The sequence below is a fragment of the Manacus candei genome, unplaced genomic scaffold (assembly GCF_025592945.1).
Source record: "Manacus candei isolate 608988 ecotype Guabito, Panama unplaced genomic scaffold, ASM2559294v1 h1tg000621l, whole genome shotgun sequence".
NCBI lineage: Eukaryota > Metazoa > Chordata > Aves > Passeriformes > Pipridae > Manacus > Manacus candei.
Window position 1 is genome coordinate 20,803 of NW_026138669.1, and position 18,711 is coordinate 39,513.

The following is an 18,711-nucleotide window of genomic DNA, read 5'->3' on the forward strand; positions in this document are numbered from 1 at the left end:
GTCCCCCGTGGGTGCCCCTCCACCTGCGGGTGCCCCCTCCCCTGTCTCCGACCCCTCCCCCGGGAACCCCCCAAAACTCGGGAGGGACCCCCCCCCTTGTCACCCCCGGGGGTGCCCGCGCCGTGCCCCGGTGCGGGGTGCAGGAGGGGCGGGTGCCGGGGTGCCCTCGGCTGCATTTTAAGGGAAATAAAGCCGGTTTTGGGGTCCCGGTCTCGTCCGCCCCTCAGTCCCGGCCGGCACGTGGAGACACCCTGGGGCGGCACGTGCGGCCGCCGTCCGCGCTGCTGATTGGCCGCCGCGCCCGTCACTCACGCGCGGTGGGCGGGCTCTCGCCGCCGCTCCGACCTCTGATTGGCTCCTCCCTGCGCCGCGCGCCGCGGATTGGCCGCCTTATTCCCCGTTAGGTCCCGCCCCCAACTGTGGGAGGCCTCGCGGCGATTGGCCGGCGCTGCTCCAGGCGGTGATTGGCTGGGGAGAGCGATGGGAGCCGCGCGGTGATTGGCGGAGCTGGGCAGGGCCGCGCCGTGATTGGCTGTGAGGGCGGGAGGGGGCGGGGCCAACGGCGGGGCGCGGGAGGCGGCGGCGGCGCCGGGGCCGAACCGGGACCGAACCGGGGCCCAACCGGGGCCAAACCGGGACCGAACCGGGGCTCAACCGGGACCGAGGGGGCGGCACCGGCACCCGCAGGTACCCTGAGAACACGCGGGGGGGGGCGGCGGCGGCTCCGCTGCCGGTGCACCGGGACCGGGGCCGAGGCCTGGGCGGCCCCCCCGGACCCTCCGTGAGGGTGGAGGGTCCTCGCTGTGGCTCAGCCCGGTTCCCGGGAACCCCCCCGGGAACCCCCCGATACCCTCCGGTAACGCCCCAGTAACTCCCAGTAACCCCCCGGTAACCCCCGGTAACGCCCCAGTAACCCCCCGGTAACCCCCCAGTAACGCCCTGTAACTGCTGTTACCCCCCCGGTAACCCCCCAGTAACCCCCAGTAACCCTCCACTAACCCCCGGTAACGCCCCAGTAACCCCCTGTAACTGCTGTTACCGCCCCGGTAACCCCCCAGTAACCCCCAGTAACCCTCCGGTACCCTCTGGTAACCCCCCAGTAACTCCCAGTAACCCTCTGGTACCCCCCCGGTAACCCCCCAATAACGCCCTGTAACTGCTGTTACCACCCCGGTAACCCCCCAGTAACCCCCAGTAACTCCCAGTAACCCTCCAGTACCCCCCAGTAACTCCCTGGAACTGTCGTTACCCCCCCGGTAACCTCCCGGTAACCCCCCAGTAACCCCCAGTAACTCCCTGTAACTGTTGTTACCCCGTCAGTAACCCCCAGTAACTCCCAGTAACTCCCCTGTACCACCAGTAACCCCCAATAATTCCCAGTAACCCCCAGTAACTCCCAGTAACTCCCAGTAACTGCTGTTACCCCCCCGGTAACCTCCCAGTAACCCCCAGTAAGTCCCATTAACCCCCTGGTAATCCCCAGTAACCCCCAGTAACTCCCCTGTACCACCAGTAACCCCCAATAATTCCCAGTAACCCCCCAGTAACTCACCTGTATCCCCCCAGTAACCCCCCAATAATTCCCAGTAACCTCCCAGTAACCCCCAGTAACTCCCCTGTACCACCAGTAACCCTCCGGTAACCCCCCAGTAACCCCCCAGTAACCCCAGTTCCCCCCATTTCAGCCCAGGATGGTAGATGGGGGGGTCCTCGCACCCCCCATTAACCCCCCAGTCCCTCCCAGTGACCCCAGTTCCCCCCATTTCAGCCCAGGATGGTGGACAGGGGGTCGTGGCACCTACCAGTAACCCCCCAGTAACCCCAGTTCCCCTGTCCCAGCCCCGGATGGTGGGTGGGGGTCCTGACTCCCTCCAGTCCCCCCAGTAACCCCAGTTCCCCATTCCACCCCCTCCCAGCATGGCAGATTGGGGGTCCTGGCCCCCTCCAGCCCCCCCAGTAACCCCAGTTCCCCCCCCAGCATGGCAGGCCCCAGTTCCCCCCCAGTAACCCCAGTTCCCCCGTTCCATCCCACCCTCTCCCAGCATGGCAGATTGGGGGTCCTGACCCCCCCCAGTCCCCCCCAGTAACCCCAGTTCCCCCCCCCCAGCATGGCAGATTGGGGGTCCCGGCCCCCCCCAGTCCCCCCCAGTAACCCCAGTTCCCCCCCCCAGCATGGCAGATTGGGGGTCCCGGCCCCCCCCCAGTCCCCCCCAGTAACCCCAGTTCCCCCCCCCAGCATGGCACATTGGGGGTCCCGGCCCCCCCCAGTCCCCCCCAGTAACCCCAGTTCCCCCCCCCAGCATGGCAGGCCCGGGGGGCTCGTGGCAGACCCTCAGTGGGGTGCAAAAGGCCGCCGTGCTCCTGGGGGTCCCCGCGGCCGCCACCGTGGGCTACATCCTGTACCGCAGGTACCGGGAGGCCAGAGGTGGGTGAGACCCCCGGGACCCCCACGGGACACCCCCGGGACACCCCCTGGGGAGGGAGAGGGCTCCAGGGGGTGGGTGAGACCCCCGGGACACCCCCGGGACACCCCCCGGGCAGGGAGAGGGCTCCAGGGGTGGGTGAGACCCCCGGGACCCCCCCCGGGACAGGGAGAGGAGTCCAGGGGTGGGTGAGACCCCTGGGACACCCCCGGGACACCCCCCAGGCAGAGAGAGGGCTCCAGGGGTGGGTGAGACCCCCGGGACACCCCCCGGGACAGGGAGAGGAGTCCAGGGGTGGGTGAGACCCCCGGGACACCCCCGGGACACCCCCTGGGACAGGGAGAGGGCTTCAGGGGTGGGTGGGACCCCCGGGACACCCCCCGGGACAGGGAGAGGAGTCCGGGGTGGGTGAGACCCCCGGGACCCCCCGAGACACCCCCTGGGACAGGGAGAGGGCTCCAGGGGTGGGTGAGACCCCCGGGACCCCCCGGGACACCCCCTGGGACAGGGAGAGGGCTCCAGGGGTGGGTGAGACCCCCGGGACACCCCCCGGGACAGGGAGAGGAGTCCAGGGGTGGGTGAGACCCCCGGGACACCCCGGGACACCCCCTGGGACAGGGAGAGGGCTTCAGGGGTGGGTGGGACCCCCGGGACACCCCCCGGGCAGGGAGAGGGGAGGGGAGGCCAGGGGTGGGTGAGACCCCCGGGACACCCCCCCGGGACACCCCCCTGGGACACTCCCCGGGAAGGGAGAGGGGAGGGGAGTCCAGGGGTGGGTGAGACCCCCGGGACACCCCCCGGGACAGGGAGAGGAGTCCAGGGGTGGGTGGGACCCCCTGGGACACCCCCCTGGGGCAGGGAGAGGGCTCCAGGGGTGGGTGAGACCCCCGGGACACCCCCGGGACACCCCCCCAGGACACCCCATGGGACACCCCCAGGGGAGGGAGAGGGGAGGGGAGTCCAGGGGTGGGTGAGACCCCCGGGACACCCCCTGGGCAGGGAGAGGAGTCCAGGGGTGGGTGGGACGCCTGGGACACCCCCGGGGAGGGAGAGGGCTCCAGGGGTGGGTGAGACCCCCGGGACCCCCCCCGGGACACCCCCCAGGACACCCCCTGGGAAGGGAGAGGGCTCCAGGGGTGGGTGGGACCCCCGGGACACCCCCCGGGACACCCCCCGGACACCCCCCGGGGAGGGAGAGGGCTCCAGGGGTGGGTGAGACCCCCGGGGCACCCCCTGGGACAAGGAGAGGGCTCCAGGGGTGGGTGAGACCCCCGGGACACCCCCCGGGACAGGGAGAGGGGGAGGGGAGTCCAGGGGTGTGTGGGACCCCCCCAGGACAGGGAGGGGTCTCTAGGGGTGGGTGAGACCCCCGGGACACCCCCTGGGACAGGGAGAGGGGAGGGGAGGCCAGAGGTGGGTGAGACCCCCTCGGGACACCCCCCGGACAGGGAGAGGGCTCCAGGGGTGGGTGGGACCCCCCGGACACCCCCGGGACACCCCTTGGGACAAGGAGAGGGCTCCAGGGGTGGGTGAGACCCCCGGGACCCCCCCCGGGGAGGGAGAGGGGAGGGGAGTCCAGAAGTGGGACATCCCCCCAGGACACCCCATGGGACACCCCCGGGGAAGGGGAGAGGGGAGGGGTCTCCAGGGGTGGGTGGGACCCCCCCGGGACATCCCCCGGGCAGGGAGAGTGGGGGTTGGAGTCGCTTTCCCCACCGGGAATTCCCTGTGTGTTCCTTGGAACCCCCTCAGGGGGGTCCCTGTCCCTTCTGGGACCACCTGGGGACCCTCTGGGGACTTTGTGGGGACCCTTTGGGGACCCCCTGGGACCCCCTGTGGGGAGAGGGGGTTGGAGTCACTTTTCCCGCCGGGAATTCCCTGTGTGTTCCTTGGAGCCCCCTCAGGGGGGTCCCTGTCCCTTCTGGGACCCCCTGGGAACCCTTTGGGGACCATTTAGGGACCCCCTGGGACCCCCTGTGGGGAGGGGGGGCTGTTGGAGTCACTTTTCCCACCGGGAATTCCCTGTGTGTTCCTTGGAACCCCCCCCTGTCCCTTCTGGGACCTCCTGGGGACCCTCTGAGGACCCCCTGGGCACCCTTTGGGGACCCCCTGGGACCCCCTGTGGGAAGGGGGGGCTCTTGGTGTCACTTTTCCCACCGGGAATTCCCTGTCTGTTCCTTGGAACCCCCTCAGGGGGGTCCCTGTCCGTTCTGGGACCCTTTTGGGACGTGTCCCCCCCCCCGTGTCCCCCCCAGAGGCTCCCCTGACCTACGTGGGGGACGAGGGGCTGGAGCTCGAGGTGAGGGTCCCACGGGGGGCCATGAGATCCCTCATCGGGCGCCGGGGGACCACCATCAACCAGGTGGGGGTTATACTGGGGATACTGGGAGCACTGGGGGCACTGGGACACCCCTGTTCCTGGGGTGGGACCACCATCAACCAGGTGGGTGGGATACTGGGGGTACTGGGAGCACTGGGGGCACTGGGAGCACTGGGAGACCCCTGTTCCTGGGGTGGGACCACCATCAACCAGGTGGGGGTTATACTGGGGGAACTGGGGATACTGGGAGCACTGGGAGCACTGGGACACCCCAAATCCTGGTGTGGGACCACCATCAACCAGGTGGGGGTTGTACTGGGGATACTGGGGGAACTGGGAGCACTGGGGGCACTGGGACACCCCAAATCCTGGTGTGGGACCACCATCAACCAGGTGGGTGTGGAACTGGGGAACTGGGAGCACTGGGACACCCCAAATCCTGGTGAGGGACCACCATCAACCAGGTGGGGGTTATACTGGGGGAACTGGGAGCACTGGGGGCACTGGGAACACTGGGACACCCCTGTTCTTGGTGTGGGACCACCATCAACCAGGTGGGGGTTATACTGGGAGCACTGGGACCCCCCAAATGCTGGGGTGGGACCACCATCAACCAGGTGGGTGTTGGACTGGGGGTACTGGGAGCACTGGGACACCTCCCTGGGGGTACTGGGAGCACTGGGGACACCCCTTTTCCCAGTGTGGGGCCCTCTGGTGTACTGGGAGCCCTGGGACACCCCCCTGGGGGTACTGGGAGCACTGGGACACCCCCTGGATGTACTGGGAGCCCTGGGAACACCCCTTTTCCCGTTGTGGGACACCCTGATGTTACTGGGATCCCTGGGAACACCCCCTGGATGTACTGGGAGCACTGGGAACACCCCCTGGATGTACTGGGATCCCTGGGACACCCCTTTTCCCAGTGTGGGACACCCTGGATGTACTGGGAGCCCTGGGAACACCCCTTTTCCCGTTGTGGGACACCCTGGTGTTACTGGGATCCCTGGGAACACCCCCTGGATGTACTGGGAGCACTGGGACACCCCCTGGATGTACTGGGAGCACTGGGACACCCTGGATGTACTGGGAGCACTGGGACATCCCCTGGATGTACTGGGAGCACTGGGGACACCCCCCTGGGGGTACTGGGAGCACTGGGACACCCCCCTGGGAGTACTGGGAGCACTGGGACACCCCCCTGGGAGTACTGGGATCCCTGGGGACACCCCTTTTCCCGTTGTGGGACACCCTGGTGTTACTGGGATCCCTGGGAACACCCCCTGGATGTACTGGGAGCACTGGGACACCCCCTGGATGTACTGGGATCCCTGGGACACCCCCTGGATGTACTGGGAGCACTGGGACACCCCCTTGGATGTACTGGGAGCACTGGGGACACCCCCCTGGGAGTGGGGGGGGTACTGGGAGCACTGGGACACAACCCTGGATGTACTGGGATCCCTGGGAACACCCCTTTTCCCGTTGTGGGACACCCTGGGGGTACTGGGAGCCCTGGGAACACCCCCTGGATGTACTGGGAGCACTGGGACACCCCCCTGGGGGTACTGGGAGCACTGGGACACCCCCCTGGATGTACTGGGATCCCTGGGACACCCCTTTTCCCCGTTTTCCCTCAGCTGCGGCGTGAGACGGGCGCTCAGATCGCGGTGCGGGAGGCCGAGGAGGGGGAGGACCCCGAGGAGGGGGCCCTGGTGCGGATCTGGGGGTCCCCGGCCCGGGCGTGCCGGGCCAAGGCGGCCGTGCTGAGCCTGCTGGCCGACTGTGCCCCCGTGGCCGAGGAGCTCAGGGTGCCCGGCAGGGCCCTGGGCAGGATCATCGGTACCTACTGACCCCCCCGGGCACCCCCTGATCCTGTGGGATACACCCTGACCCCCCCGGGACACCCCCTGATCCCATGGGCCACCCTGGTCATGGGGGATACACCCTGACCCCCCCCGGGCACCCCCTGGTTGTGTGGGATACACCCTGGTCATGGGGGATACACCCTGGGCATGTGGGATACACCCTGACCCCCCTGGGATACACCCTGATCCCATGGGATAGACCCTGATTCCATGGGATACACCCTGACCCCCCCCGGGATACACCCTGGTCATGGGGGATATACCCTGGTCATGGGGGATACACCCTGGGCATGGGGGATACACCCTGGTCATGGGGGATGCACCCTGGTCATGGGGGATGCACCCTGGTCATGGGGGATGCACCCTGGGCATGTGGGATACACCCTGACCCCCCCGGGATACAGCCTGGTCACATGGGATACACCCTGGGCATGGGGGATACATCCTGGTCATGGGGGATACACCCTGACCCCCCCCCGGGACACCCCCTGATCCCATGGGACACCCTGGTCATGGGGGATACACCCTGATCCCATGGGGCACCCCCTGATCCCTTGGGATACACCCTGGTCATGGGGGATACACCCTGACCCCCCCGGGATACCCCCTGATCCCATGGGACACCCCCTGATCAGATGGGACCCCTCTGATCCCATGGGATACCCCCTGATCCCATGGGATATGTCTGATCCCTTGGGATACCCCTGGTCACGTGGGATACCCCCTGGTCATGTGGGATACCCCTGATCCTGTGGGATACACCCTGGTCCCTTGGGATACACCCTGGTCATGTGGGATACACCCTGACCCCCCCGGCATACCCCCTGGTTACATGGGATACACCCTGACCCCCCCCAGGCACCCCCTGGTCACATGGGATACACCCTGGTCATGGGGGATACACCCTGACCCCCCCGGGATACCCCCTGGTCACACGGGATATACCCTGATCCCGTGGGATATCCCTGATTCCCCCGGGACACCCCTGGTTACGTGGGATACACCCTGATCCCGTGGGATACCCCTGATCCCCCCTGGGATACACCCTGACCCCCCCGGGCACCCCCTGGTTGTGGGGGATTCACCCTGGTCACGTGGGATACACCCTGATCAGATGGGACCCCCCTGATCCCAGAGGACCCTCCCCAATCACATGGGATCCCCCTGATCACATGGGATATTCATGGTCACGTGGGATACCCCCTGGTCATGTGGGATACCCCTGGTCATGGGGGATACACCCTGACCCCCCCGGGATACCCCCTGGTTACATGGGATACACCCTGACCCCCCCGGGCACCCTCCGGTCTTGTGGGATATGTCTGATCCTGTGGGATACACCCTGACCCCCCTGAGGATCCCTTCCCCCCTTCCCATCCTGACATCCCACTCCCTTCCCACTCCCTTATCCCCGAGGATCCCTTCCCCCCTTCCCATCCCAGTCCCCTCCCAACCCCCCCCAAATCCTGCTGGGATCCCAAATCCCCTTTTCTCCCTCCCCTCAACGTCCCATCGGGAATTCCCCCCCCCCATTCCCACTCCCTCCATCCCTCCATCCCTCACTCTCCCGGGGTCCCTCCTCCGCAGGCCGGGGCGGGGAGACGGTCCGCGGGATCCGCCGGCTCTCCGGGGCCAGGGTGGAGTGTGGGCGGGATCCCGAGGCCAGCCTGGCCCCACTGCGGGTCATCCACATCTCGGGGACGCGCCGGGAGGTCGAGGCCGCCAAGGTGAGCGGGGAGGGCGGGCTGGGGGAGCCTGGATCCCCGTGGATCCCCATGGATCCCAATGGATCTGGGATCCATGCCCTGGTGGGAAGGATGAGCCTGGATCCCCATGGATCCCAATGGATCCTGTTGGATTTGGGATCCATGCCCTGGTGGGGTGGGGGAGCCTGGATCCCGATGGATCCCATTGGATCTGGGATCCATGCCCTGGTGGGATGGGGGAGCATGGATCCCCATGGATCCCAATGGATCCTGTTGGATCTGGGATCCATGCCCTGGTGGGGTGGGGGAGCCTGGATCCCGATGGATCCCGATGGATCCCATTGGATCTGGGATCCATGCCCTGGTGGGATGGGGGAGCATGGATCCCGATGGATCCCACCAGATTCAGTATCCATGCCCTGGTGGGAAGGATGAGCCTGGATCCCGCTGGATCATGTATCCATGCCCTGGTGGGGTGGGTGAGCCTGGATCCCAATGGATCCTGCTGGATCCCAATGGATCTGGGATCCATGCCCTGGTGGGATGGGAGTGCCTGGATCCCAATGGATCCCAATGGATCCCCCTGGATTGGGTATCCATGCCCTGGTGGGTACCTGGATCCCGATGGATCCTGCTGGATCTGGGATCCATGCCCTGGTGGGATGGGGGAGCCTGGATCCTGCTGGATCCCATTGGATCCCAATGGATCTGGGATCCATGCCCTGGTGGGATGGGGGAGCCTGGATCCCTCTGGATCCCTCTGGATCTGGTATCCATGTCTCGGTGGGATGGGGGTGCCTGGATCCCGATGGATCCTGCTGGATCTGGGATCCATGCCCTGGTGGGATGGGGGTGCCTGAATCCCCTCTGGATCCCCCCGGATCCCCCTGGCTCTGCCATCCCCGGCCCGTTGTCCCGTTCGCAGCGGCTGATCCTGGAGAAGCTGTCGGAGGACGCGGCGTTCCGCAGGGACCTGGCCCAGGCAGCCGCCTCCCGCTGCCCTCGGAAGCAGCCCCTGGGCAGCCGCCGGGACACGGAGCCGCTCCCGGAGCCGCTCCCGGAGCCGCTTCCCGCCGGGATGTCGGAGCGCTGGGATGGGGAGTGCTGGGAAGGGACAGTCCCCGGGCAGCGGGATGGGAGCGAGGGGACGGAGGAGCCGGAGTTTGGGAAGGAGGAGCCGGAGCTTGGGAAGGAGGAGCCGGAGCTCGGGAAGGAGGAGCCGGAGCTTGGGAAGGAGGAGCCGGAGCTCGGGAAGGAGGAGCTGGAGCTCGGGAATGAGGAGTCAGAGCTCGGGAAGGAGGAGCTGGAGTTTGGGAAGGAGGAGTCGGAGCTCGGGAATGTGGAGCCGGAGCTCGGGAACGAGGAGACAGAGCTCGGGAAGGAGCTGGAAAACGGGAACGAGGAGGTGGAGCTTGGGCTGGAGCTGAAGGAGCTGGAGAACGGGAATGAGGAGCTGGAAAACAGGAATGAGGAGCTGGAGAATGGGAAGGAGGAGCCAGAGGAGCCGCCGGTGGAAAAGTTTGAGGGTGAGGGTTTGTTGTCGCCCCTTGGGATGGGGGTGGAAAACTCCGGGGAGGGAGAGGAGGGAATGAGGAGCCAGAGGGTGGGAATGAGGAGCCAGGGGTTGGGAATGGGAAGGCAGGGCTGGGAATGAGGAGCCAGAGGTTGGGAATGGGGATCTGGAGGAGGCAGAGCAGGGGGATGAAGAGCTGCAGGAGCCAGAGGGTGGGAATGAGCAGCCAGAAGCTGGGAATGAGGAGCTGGAGGACCAAGAGGTTGGGAATGAGGAACCAGAAGTTGGAATGAGGATCTGGAGGAAGCAGGGGCTGGGAATGAGCAACTAGAAGCTGGGAATGAGGAACCAGGGGCTGGGAATGAGGCTCAGGAGGAGCCAGGGGCTGGGAATGAGGAGCCAGAGGTTGGGAATGAGGAGCCAGAGGGTGGGAATGAGGAGCAAGAAGACGAAGAGGTTGGGAATGAGCAGCCAGGGGCTGGGAATGAGCAGCCAGGGGCTGGGAATGAGCAGCCAGGGGTTGGGAATGAGCAGCCAGGAGCTGGCAAGGGGAAGCCGGGTCTGTCCCCGAGGCCCCGGGGCCGTTCCTGGCTGCCCCCGTGCCCCAGCCCGGGCCGTTCCCGCCCCGTTCCCGCCCCGTCCCCGCAGTTCCCAGCCCGGATCTGAGCTTCCCGGCGGACGAGCAGCTGGAGGTGTTCGTGTCGGCGGCCGAGAGCCCCGGGCACTTCTGGGTGCAGCTGCTGGGCAGCCGCTCCCTGCAGCTCGACAAGCTCACCCGCGAGATGGGGCACTACTACGGCAGCAGCCACCCCGTGAGACCCCCGGGACCCTCTGGGGACCCTCTGGGACCCCTCTGGGACCCCTCTGTGTCCCCTCTGTGTCCCCTATGTCCCCTCCCTGTCCCCTCTGTGTCCCCCCCCCCTTGTCACAGCGATGTCACCCACCCTGTGAGACCCCCGGGACCCTCTGGGGACCCTCTGTGTCCCCCCCCCCTTGTCACAGTGATGTCACCCACCCCGTGAGACCCCCAGGCACCTGGGGACCCTCTGGGGACCCTCTGTGTCCTCTCCCTATCCCCTCTGTGTCCTCCCCTTGTCACAGTGATGTCACCCACCCCATGAGACCCCCGGGGCACCTGGGTCCCCTCTGTGTCTCCTCTGTGTCCCCTCACTTGTCACAGTGATGTCACACCCCCTGTGTTCTCCTGTGTTACCTCTGTGTCCCCTCTGTGTCCCCTCTGTGTCCCCTCCCTGTCCCCCTGTCCCCTCCCTGTCCCTGACTATCCCCCTCTGTCCCCAGTGTCCCCTCCCTGTCCCCTGACTGTCCCTCTGTCCGCAGTGCCCCCCTGTGTCCGTCCGTCCCGGTGACATCGTGGCCGCCCCATACCCCGGGGACGGGCAGTGGTACCTCCCCTCACTGTCCCCCTGTCCCCAGTGTCCCCTGGCTGTCCCCTCCCTGTCCCCTCTGTCCCCTCACTGTCCCCCTGTCCCCTGGCTGTCCCCTGACTGTCCCTCTGTCCCCAGTGTCCCCCTGTGTCGGTCCGTCCCGGTGACATCGTGGCGGCCCCGTACCCCGGGGACGGGCAGTGGTACCTCCCCTGGCTGTCCCACTGTCCCTGGCTGTCCCCCTGTCCCCTGTGTCCCCTGGCTGTCCCCTCCCTGTCCCCAGTGTCCCCCTCACTGTCCCCCTGTCCCCTGGCTGTCCCCTGACTGTCCCTCTGTCCGCAGTGCCCCCCTGTGTCCGTCCGTCCCGGTGACATCGTGGCCGCCCCGTACCCCGGGGACGGGCAGTGGTACCTCCCCTGGCTGTCCCCCCTGTCCCCTGGCTGTCCCTCTATCCCCAGTGTCCCCTCCCTGTCCCTGACTGTCCCCCCTGTCCCCTGGCTGTCCCTCTGTCCCCTCCCTGTCCCCTGGCTGTCCCCCTGTCCCCTGACTGTCCCCCCTGTCCCCTCTCTGTCCCCCTGTCCCCTCACTGTCCCCCTGTCCCTGACTGTCCCTCTGTCCGCAGTGCCCCCCTGTGTCCGTCCGTCCCGGTGACATCGTGGCCGCCCCATACCCCGGGGACGGGCAGTGGTACCGTGCCCGCGTGCTGGCCATGCTGGACAACGGCCACTGGGACCTGTACTACGTGGACTTCGGGGACAACGGGGAGGCCCCCCGGGAGGCCCTGCGGACCCTCAGGTGGGGACAGCCCCGGGACAACCCCGGGAGAATCCCGGGATAACGGGGTGGCCGGCTGGGAGTTCCCTCCTGGGGGTTTGGGGTCCTGGCTGGGCCCATTTTGGGGACCCTTGGGCACCTCCTGTCCCTCCCCTGGCCCCTCAGACCTTCCCTTTGGGGTCTTTTGGGGATCCCCCCACCCTCCCCATTGGGGTACCCTGGCTGTTCCCTCCCCTGGCCCCTCAGACCTTCCCTTTGGGGTCTTTTGGGGGTCCCCCCACCCTCCCCATGGGGTACCCTGGCTGTTCCCTCCCCTGGCCCCTCAGACCTTCCCTTTGGGGTCTTTTGGGGGTCCCACCACCCTCCCCATGGGGTGCCCTGGCTGGGCCCATTCGGGGGACCCTTGGGCACCTCCTGTCCCTCCTCTCCCTCCCTGTCTCCTCAGACCTTCCCTTGGGGTCTTTTGGGGGTCCTCCCACCCTCCCCATGGGTTGTGCCCATTTTGGGGACCCTTGGGCACTTCCTGTCCCTCCTGTCCCTCCCCTGGCCCCTCAGACCTTCCCTTTGGGGTCTTTTGGGGATCCCCCCACCCTCCCCATTGGGGTACCCTGGCTGTTCCCTCCCCTGGCCCCTCAGACCTTCCCTTTGGGGTCTTTTGGGGGTCCCCCCACCCTCCCCATGGGGTACCCTGGCTGTTCCCTCCCCTGGCCCCTCAGACCTTCCCTTTGGGGTCTTTTGGGGGTCCCACCACCCTCCCCATGGGGTGCCCTGGCTGGGCCCATTCGGGGGACCCTTGGGCACCTCCTGTCCCTCCTCTCCCTCCCTGTCTCCTCAGACCTTCCCTTGGGGTCTTTTGGGGGTCCTCCCACCCTCCCCATGGGTTGTGCCCATTTTGGGGACCCTTGGGCACTTCCTGTCCCTCCTGTCCCTCCCCTGGCCCCTCAGACCTTCCCTTTGGGGTCTTCTGGGGGTCCCCCCACCCTTCCCATGGGGTGCCCTGGCTGTGCCCTCCCCTGTCCCCTCAGACCTTCCCTTTGGGGTCTTTTGGGGGTCCCCCCACCCTCCCCATGGGGTGCCCTGGCTGTGCCCATTTTGGGGATCCCCTCATCCCTGTGCCTTCCAAGTGGGACCTCGGGAAACCCCCTTGGGCACCTCCAGCCCCTCCTGTCCCTCCCCTGTCCCCTCAGACCTTCCCTTTGGGGTCTTCTGGGGGTCCCCCCACCCTTCCCATGGGGTGCTCTGGCTGGGCCCATTTTGGGGACCCTTGGGCACTTCCTGTCCCTCCCCTGGCCCCTTTGACCCCTGTGCCTTGTCCCTCCCCCATCCTCCCCTGTCCCTCCCCCTGTCCCCTGTCCCTCCCCTGTCCCCTTTGCCCCCTGTCCCTCCCCTGTCCCTCCCCTCTCCCTCCTGTCCCTCATCCCTCCCCTGTCCCCCCTCCCCCCTGTCCCTCCCCTGTCCCCCCGTCCCTCCCCCTGTCCCCTTTGCCCCCTGTCCCTCCATCCCTCCCCTGTCCCCTGTCCCTCCCCTGTTCCCTGTCCCTCCTGTCCCCCTGTCCCTCCCCTCTCCCTCTCCCCTGTCCCTCCCCTGTCCCTTTTGCCCCCTGTCCCTCCCCCTGTCCCTCCTGTCCCTCCCCATCCCTGACGGTCCCTTTTCCCTTTCCAGGGGGGATTTCCTGAGCCTGCCCTTCCAGGCCATCGAGTGCAGCCTGGCCGGGATCGTCCCCTCGGGTCAGTCTGGGGGGGCACCGGCCCCGAGCCCACCCCAATCCCGCTGTTATCCCGGGATTATCCTGGCGTTATCCCAGTGTTATCCCACTGTTATCCTGCTGTTATCCCGGGGTTATCCCAGTGTTCTCCTGGTGTTATCCCACTGTTATCCTGCTGTTATCCTGCTGTTATCCCGGGCTTATCCCGGGCTTATCCCGCTGTTATCCTGGTGTTCTCCTGGCGTTATCCCACTGTTATCCTGCTGTTATCCCGCTGTTATCCCGGTGTGATCCCACTGTTATCCCAGTGTGATCCTGGTGTTATCCCAGTGTTATCCCAGTGTTCTCTCAACGTTATCCCAGTGTTATCCCGGTGTTATCCCAGTGTTATCCCAGCATTATCCCAGTGTTCTCCTGGTGTTATCCCAGTGTTCTCCTGGTGTTATCCCAGTGTTCTCCTGGTGTTATCCCAGTGTTATCCCAGTGTTATCCCAGTGTTATCCCGGTGTTATCCCAGTGTTATCCCGGTGTTTTCCCAGTGTTATCGTGGTGTTCTCCCAGCATTCTGCCAGTGTTCTCTGGGCATTCTCCCAGTGTTATCCCAGCGTTATCCCGGTGTTCTCCTGGTGTTATCCCAGTGTTATCCTGGTGTGATCCTGGTGTTATCCTGGCATTATCTTGTCATTATCCCAGTGTTATCCTGCCATTCTCCCGCTGTTATCCCGCCGTTCTCCGGCGGTTATCCGGGTGTTCTCCGCAGGGAACGACTGGGAGGAGGCCGCCCTGGACGCCTTTGAGCGGCTGACGGGCTGTGCCCAGTGGAGGCCGTTGGAGGCCCAGCTCTGCAGCTTCTGCCCCGCCACGCCCTGGCCCCGGCCCAGCCTGCGCCTCTTCGCCCAACACCACGGACAGGTGGGGCACTCCCGACATTCCCGGTGCTCCCACTGGCATTCCCAACCTTCCAACTCTTCCCACTGCCATTCCCAACCTTCCTGGTGCTCCCACCGCCATTCCCAATGTTTCCCATGTTCCCACCACCATTCCCAACATTCCAGCTCTTCCCACTGCCATTCCCAACCTTCCTGGTGTTCCCACCACCATTCCCACCACTCCCAGTGTTCCCACCACCATTCCCAGTGTTCCCACCATTTCTGGTATTCCTACCACCATTCCCGACCTTCCTGCTCTTCCCACCACTGTTCCCAACATTCCCACTGCCATTCCCAACCTTCCCGGTGCTCCCACCCCCATTCCCGCCATTCCTGGTGTTCCCACTGCCATTCCCAACATTCCCACTCTTCCCACTGCCATTCCCAGCCTTCCTGGTGCTCCCACCACCATTCCCACCACTCCCAGTGTTCCCACCACCATTCCCACTATTCCTGGTGTTCCCACTGCCATTCCCAACATTCCTGGTGTTCCCACTGCCATTCCTGACATTCCCACTGCTCCCACCACCCTTCCCGACCTTCCTGCTCTTCCCACCACCGTTCCCAACATTCCCACTGCCATTCCTGCCATTCCCAGTGTTCCCACCATTCCCGGTGTTCCCACTGCCATTCCCGACCTTCCCACTCTTCCCACTGCCATTCCCAACATTCCTGGTGTTCCCACCATTCCCAACCTTCTCAGTGTTCCCAACATTCCCTGGTATTCCCCCCATTCCCGGCGTTCCCCCCCAATTCCCAGTATTTCCACCTCATTCCTGGTGCTCCCCCCATTCTCGGTGTCCCCCCATTCCCAGTATTCCCCCATTCGTGGTGTTCCCCCCTCATTCCCGGTGTTCCCCCCTCATTCCCGGTGTTCCCCCATTCCCAGTATTTCCCCCCCATTCCCAGTATTTCCCCCCCATTCCCGCTGTTCCCCCCCCATTCCCAGTGTCCCCTCATTCCCAGTATCTCCCCCCCATTCCCAGTATCTCTCCCCCATTCCCGCTGTCCCCCCCCATTCCCAGTATTCCCCCCCATTCCTGCTGTTCCCCCCCCCATTCCCGGTGTCCCCCCATTCCCAGTATTCCCCCCCATTCCCAGTATTCCACCCCCATTCCCGGTATTCCCCCTCATTCCCTCGTTCCCGCAGCGCCTGGACGTGGGGGCGGAGCTGGTCCGGTTGGGATTTGCCATCCCAGGACCCCCCGAGGACGATTTGGGGCCGGGATCCCAAACCCCCCCCGCACAGGACACCCCGGTGAGCTGCTCCCACATTCCCGGGATGGGGGGGGTCCCGGTGCCCCCTGGGATGGTCCCAGTGCCCCCCTGGGATGTGGGATGGTCCTGGTGTCCCCTGGGATGGTCCCAGTGTTCCTTGGGATGTGGGGTGGGCCCGGTGTCCCCTGGGATGTGGGGGGGTCTCGCTGTCCCCTGGGATGGTTCCACTGTCCCCTGGGATAGGGGATGGTCCCACTGTCCCCTGGGATGGTCCCAGTGCCCCCCTGGGATGTGGGGGGGTGCCACTGTCCCCTGGGATGGTTCCACTGTCCCCTGGGATAGGGGATGGTCCCACTGTCCCCTGGGATGGTCCCAGTGCCCCCCTGGGATGTGGGGGGGTCCCACTGTCCCCTGGGATGGTCCCAGTGTTCCCTGGGATGTGGGGTGGTCCTGCTGTCCCTGGGAAGTGGGACGGTCCCAGCATCTCCAGGATAACTCTCCTGGCTCTTCCCGGTGTCCCCTGGGATGTGGGATGGTCCCACTCTCCCCTGGGATGGTCCCACTGTCCCCAGGGATAGGGGGTGGTCCCACTGTCCCCTGGGATATGGGGTGGTCCCGGTATCCCTGGGATGGTCCCACTGTCCCTGGAATGGTCCCGGTGTCCCCTGGGATGGTCCCAGTGTTCCCAGGGATGTGGGACGGTCCCGGTGTCCCCTGGGATGGTCCTGGTGTGCCCTGGGATATGGGATGGTCCTGGTGTCCTTTGGGATGGTCCCATTGTCCCCTGGGATATGGGGTGGTCCCAGTGTCCCTGGGATGTCGGACAGTCCTGGTGTCCCTGGGATAGTCCTGGTGTGCCCTGGGCTGTGGGATGTCCCAGTGTCCCTGCAATGGTCCTGGTGTCCCCTGGGGTGTAGGACATTCCCAGTGTCCCCGGGATGTCCCCAGTGTCCCCAGGCTGTCCCCGGTGTCCCCTGGGGTGTCCCTGGGATGTTCCTGGTGTCTCCTGGGCTGTGGGATGTCCCCGGTGTCCCCAGGCTGTCCCCGGTGTCCCCAGGATGTCCCTGGTGTCCCCTGAGCTGTCCCTAGGATGTTTCTGGTGTCCCCTGGGCTGTGGGATGTCCCCGGTGTCCCCTGGGGTGTCCCCATGATGTCCCCGGTGTCCCCTGGGCTGTCCCCGGTGTCCCCATGATGTCCCCAGTGTCCCCTGGGCTGTGGGCTGTCCCCGGTGTCCCCAGGCTGTCCCCGGTGTCCCCTGGGCTGTGGGATGTCCCCATGATGTCCCCGGTGTCCCCTGGGCTGTCCCCATGATGTCCCCGGTGTCCCCCGGGCTGTCCCCAGCTCTCACCCCTCCTGTCCCACACAGGACAGCGTCACCTCCAGCGCCAGCCTCGTGTCCGACCCCCCCCGGAGCACGGGGGACACCCCGGACAGCCCGTCCTGCCGGAGCACGGGGGACACCCCGGACAGCCCGTCCTGCCGGAGCCTGCCCGGTGAGTCTGGGGGGTACATTCCTGGGGACATTCCTGGGGTGTTCCCAGGACACCCCTCTGACCCCCTGCCCGGTGAGTCTGGGGGGGGACATTCCTGGGGACACCCCTCTGACCCCCCTGCCTGGTGAGTCCAGGGGGGAAATCCCTGGGGACATTCCTGGGGACATTCCCGGGGCGTTCCCGGGACACCCCTCTGACCCCCTGCCCTGCTCCCGCAGATGCCACCAGCCCCGTGCCCAGGGACACTGTCACTGTCACCTGAGGGTGTGCCCGGGCACCCGGAGCTGCTCCCGGTGACCCCATCGCTGTCACCTGGAGCTGCTCCCTGTGACACCGTCACTGTCACCTGGAGCTGTTCATGGTGACCCCATCGCTGTCACCTGGAGCTGCTCCCTGTGACACTGTCACTGTCACCTGGAGCTGCTCCTGGTGACACTGTCACTGTCACCTGGAGCTGCTTCCTGTGACACTGTCACTGTCACCTGGAGCTGTTCCTGATGACACCATCGCTGTCACCTGGAGCTGTTCTTGATGACACCATCGCTGTCACCTGGAGCTGTTCCTAGTGACACCGTCACTGTCACCTGGAGCTGCCCCAATGTCACCATCGCTGTCACCTGGAGCTGCTCCTGATGACACCATCGTTGTCACCTGGAGCACCTCCCTGCGATCCTGTCACTGTCACCTGGAGCTGTTCCTGATGACACCGTCACTGTCACCCGGAGCTGCCCCAATGTCACCGTTGTCACCTGGAGCTGCCCCCAGTGCCATCATTGTCACCTGGAGCTGCCCCAATGCCACCATCACTGTCACCTGGAGCCGCTCCCGATGCCACCATGATTGTCACCCGGTGCCGCCGCCCCCCCGGACGGTCCCCTCGCCGCCCCCCGGGCCCTCCGGGGGGGTCTCCATCGTGCCTGCCGTGGGGACATCCCCCCCCCCGCTCCCCGGGATTGTTGTTTTCTGTGAGGGGGACGAGCTCTTCGTTGTCCCGGGTTAATAAACGGAACGTTTCTCAGCGCTTCGCCTCCTCCGGGGGGTCCCGGGGGGGTCCCGGCGGTTACCGGGGGGGTCCCGACCCTTTCCCAGCGGCGGAGGAAAGGGGGATGTGCGCAGGCGCAGTACGTTCCAAGCAGGCACACGGCGGTTGTGCGCAGGCGCAGTACGTTCCAAGCAGGCACACGGCGGTTGTGCGCAGGCGCAGTGCGTTCCAAGCAGGCACACGGCGGTTGTGCGCAGGCGCAGTGCGTTCCAAGCAGGCGCACGGCGGTTGTGCGCAGGCGCACGGCGGAGGAAAGGGGGTGTGCGCAGGCGCAGTGCGTTCCAAGCAGGCGTACGGCGGTTGTGCGCAGGCGCAGTGCGTTCCAAGCAGGCGCACGG

At 66.2% G+C, this 18,711-nt stretch overlaps 1 protein-coding gene across 3 annotated transcripts; it reads left to right on the forward strand.

The window, feature by feature from the left end:
- The first annotated feature begins 545 nt into the window (after positions 1–545).
- Positions 546–18,349, forward strand: LOC127466154 (tudor and KH domain-containing protein-like). Of its 3 annotated transcripts, none has more exons than XM_051776762.1 (14): positions 546–687; positions 2,301–2,425; positions 4,679–4,785; positions 6,381–6,582; positions 8,196–8,335; positions 9,240–9,719; positions 9,768–9,840; positions 10,476–10,639; positions 11,835–12,007; positions 13,649–13,713; positions 14,452–14,603; positions 15,771–15,878; positions 17,205–17,331; positions 17,550–18,349. In XM_051776762.1, the coding sequence occupies exons 2-14, from the start codon at positions 2,302–2,304 to the stop codon at positions 17,591–17,593; spliced, it is 1,959 nt and encodes a 652-aa protein (XP_051632722.1). In that variant the 5' UTR covers positions 546–687; position 2,301; the 3' UTR covers positions 17,594–18,349. The 3 variants fall into 3 exon arrangements, with proteins under 3 accessions (XP_051632722.1, XP_051632721.1, XP_051632719.1); XM_051776761.1 differs by having other exon boundaries at positions 9,240–9,653; positions 9,687–9,840; XM_051776759.1 differs by having other exon boundaries at positions 9,240–9,840.
- The last annotated feature ends 362 nt before the right edge of the window (positions 18,350–18,711 follow it).

What these genes read in the sequence shown, in the direction of transcription:
- LOC127466154 (XM_051776759.1), top strand. Translation starts at nt 2,302, where the DNA reads ATGGCAGGCCCGGGGGGCTCGTGGCAGACCCTCAGTGGGGTGCAAAAG. An exon ending in GGCCCTGGGCAGGATCATCG is followed by an intron (nt 6,583 to 8,195) that starts GTACCTACTGAC and finishes CCTCCTCCGCAG; the next exon opens with GCCGGGGCGGGGAGACGGTC. An exon ending in GAGGCCCTGCGGACCCTCAG is followed by an intron (nt 12,008 to 13,648) that starts GTGGGGACAGCC and finishes TTCCCTTTCCAG; the next exon opens with GGGGGATTTCCTGAGCCTGC.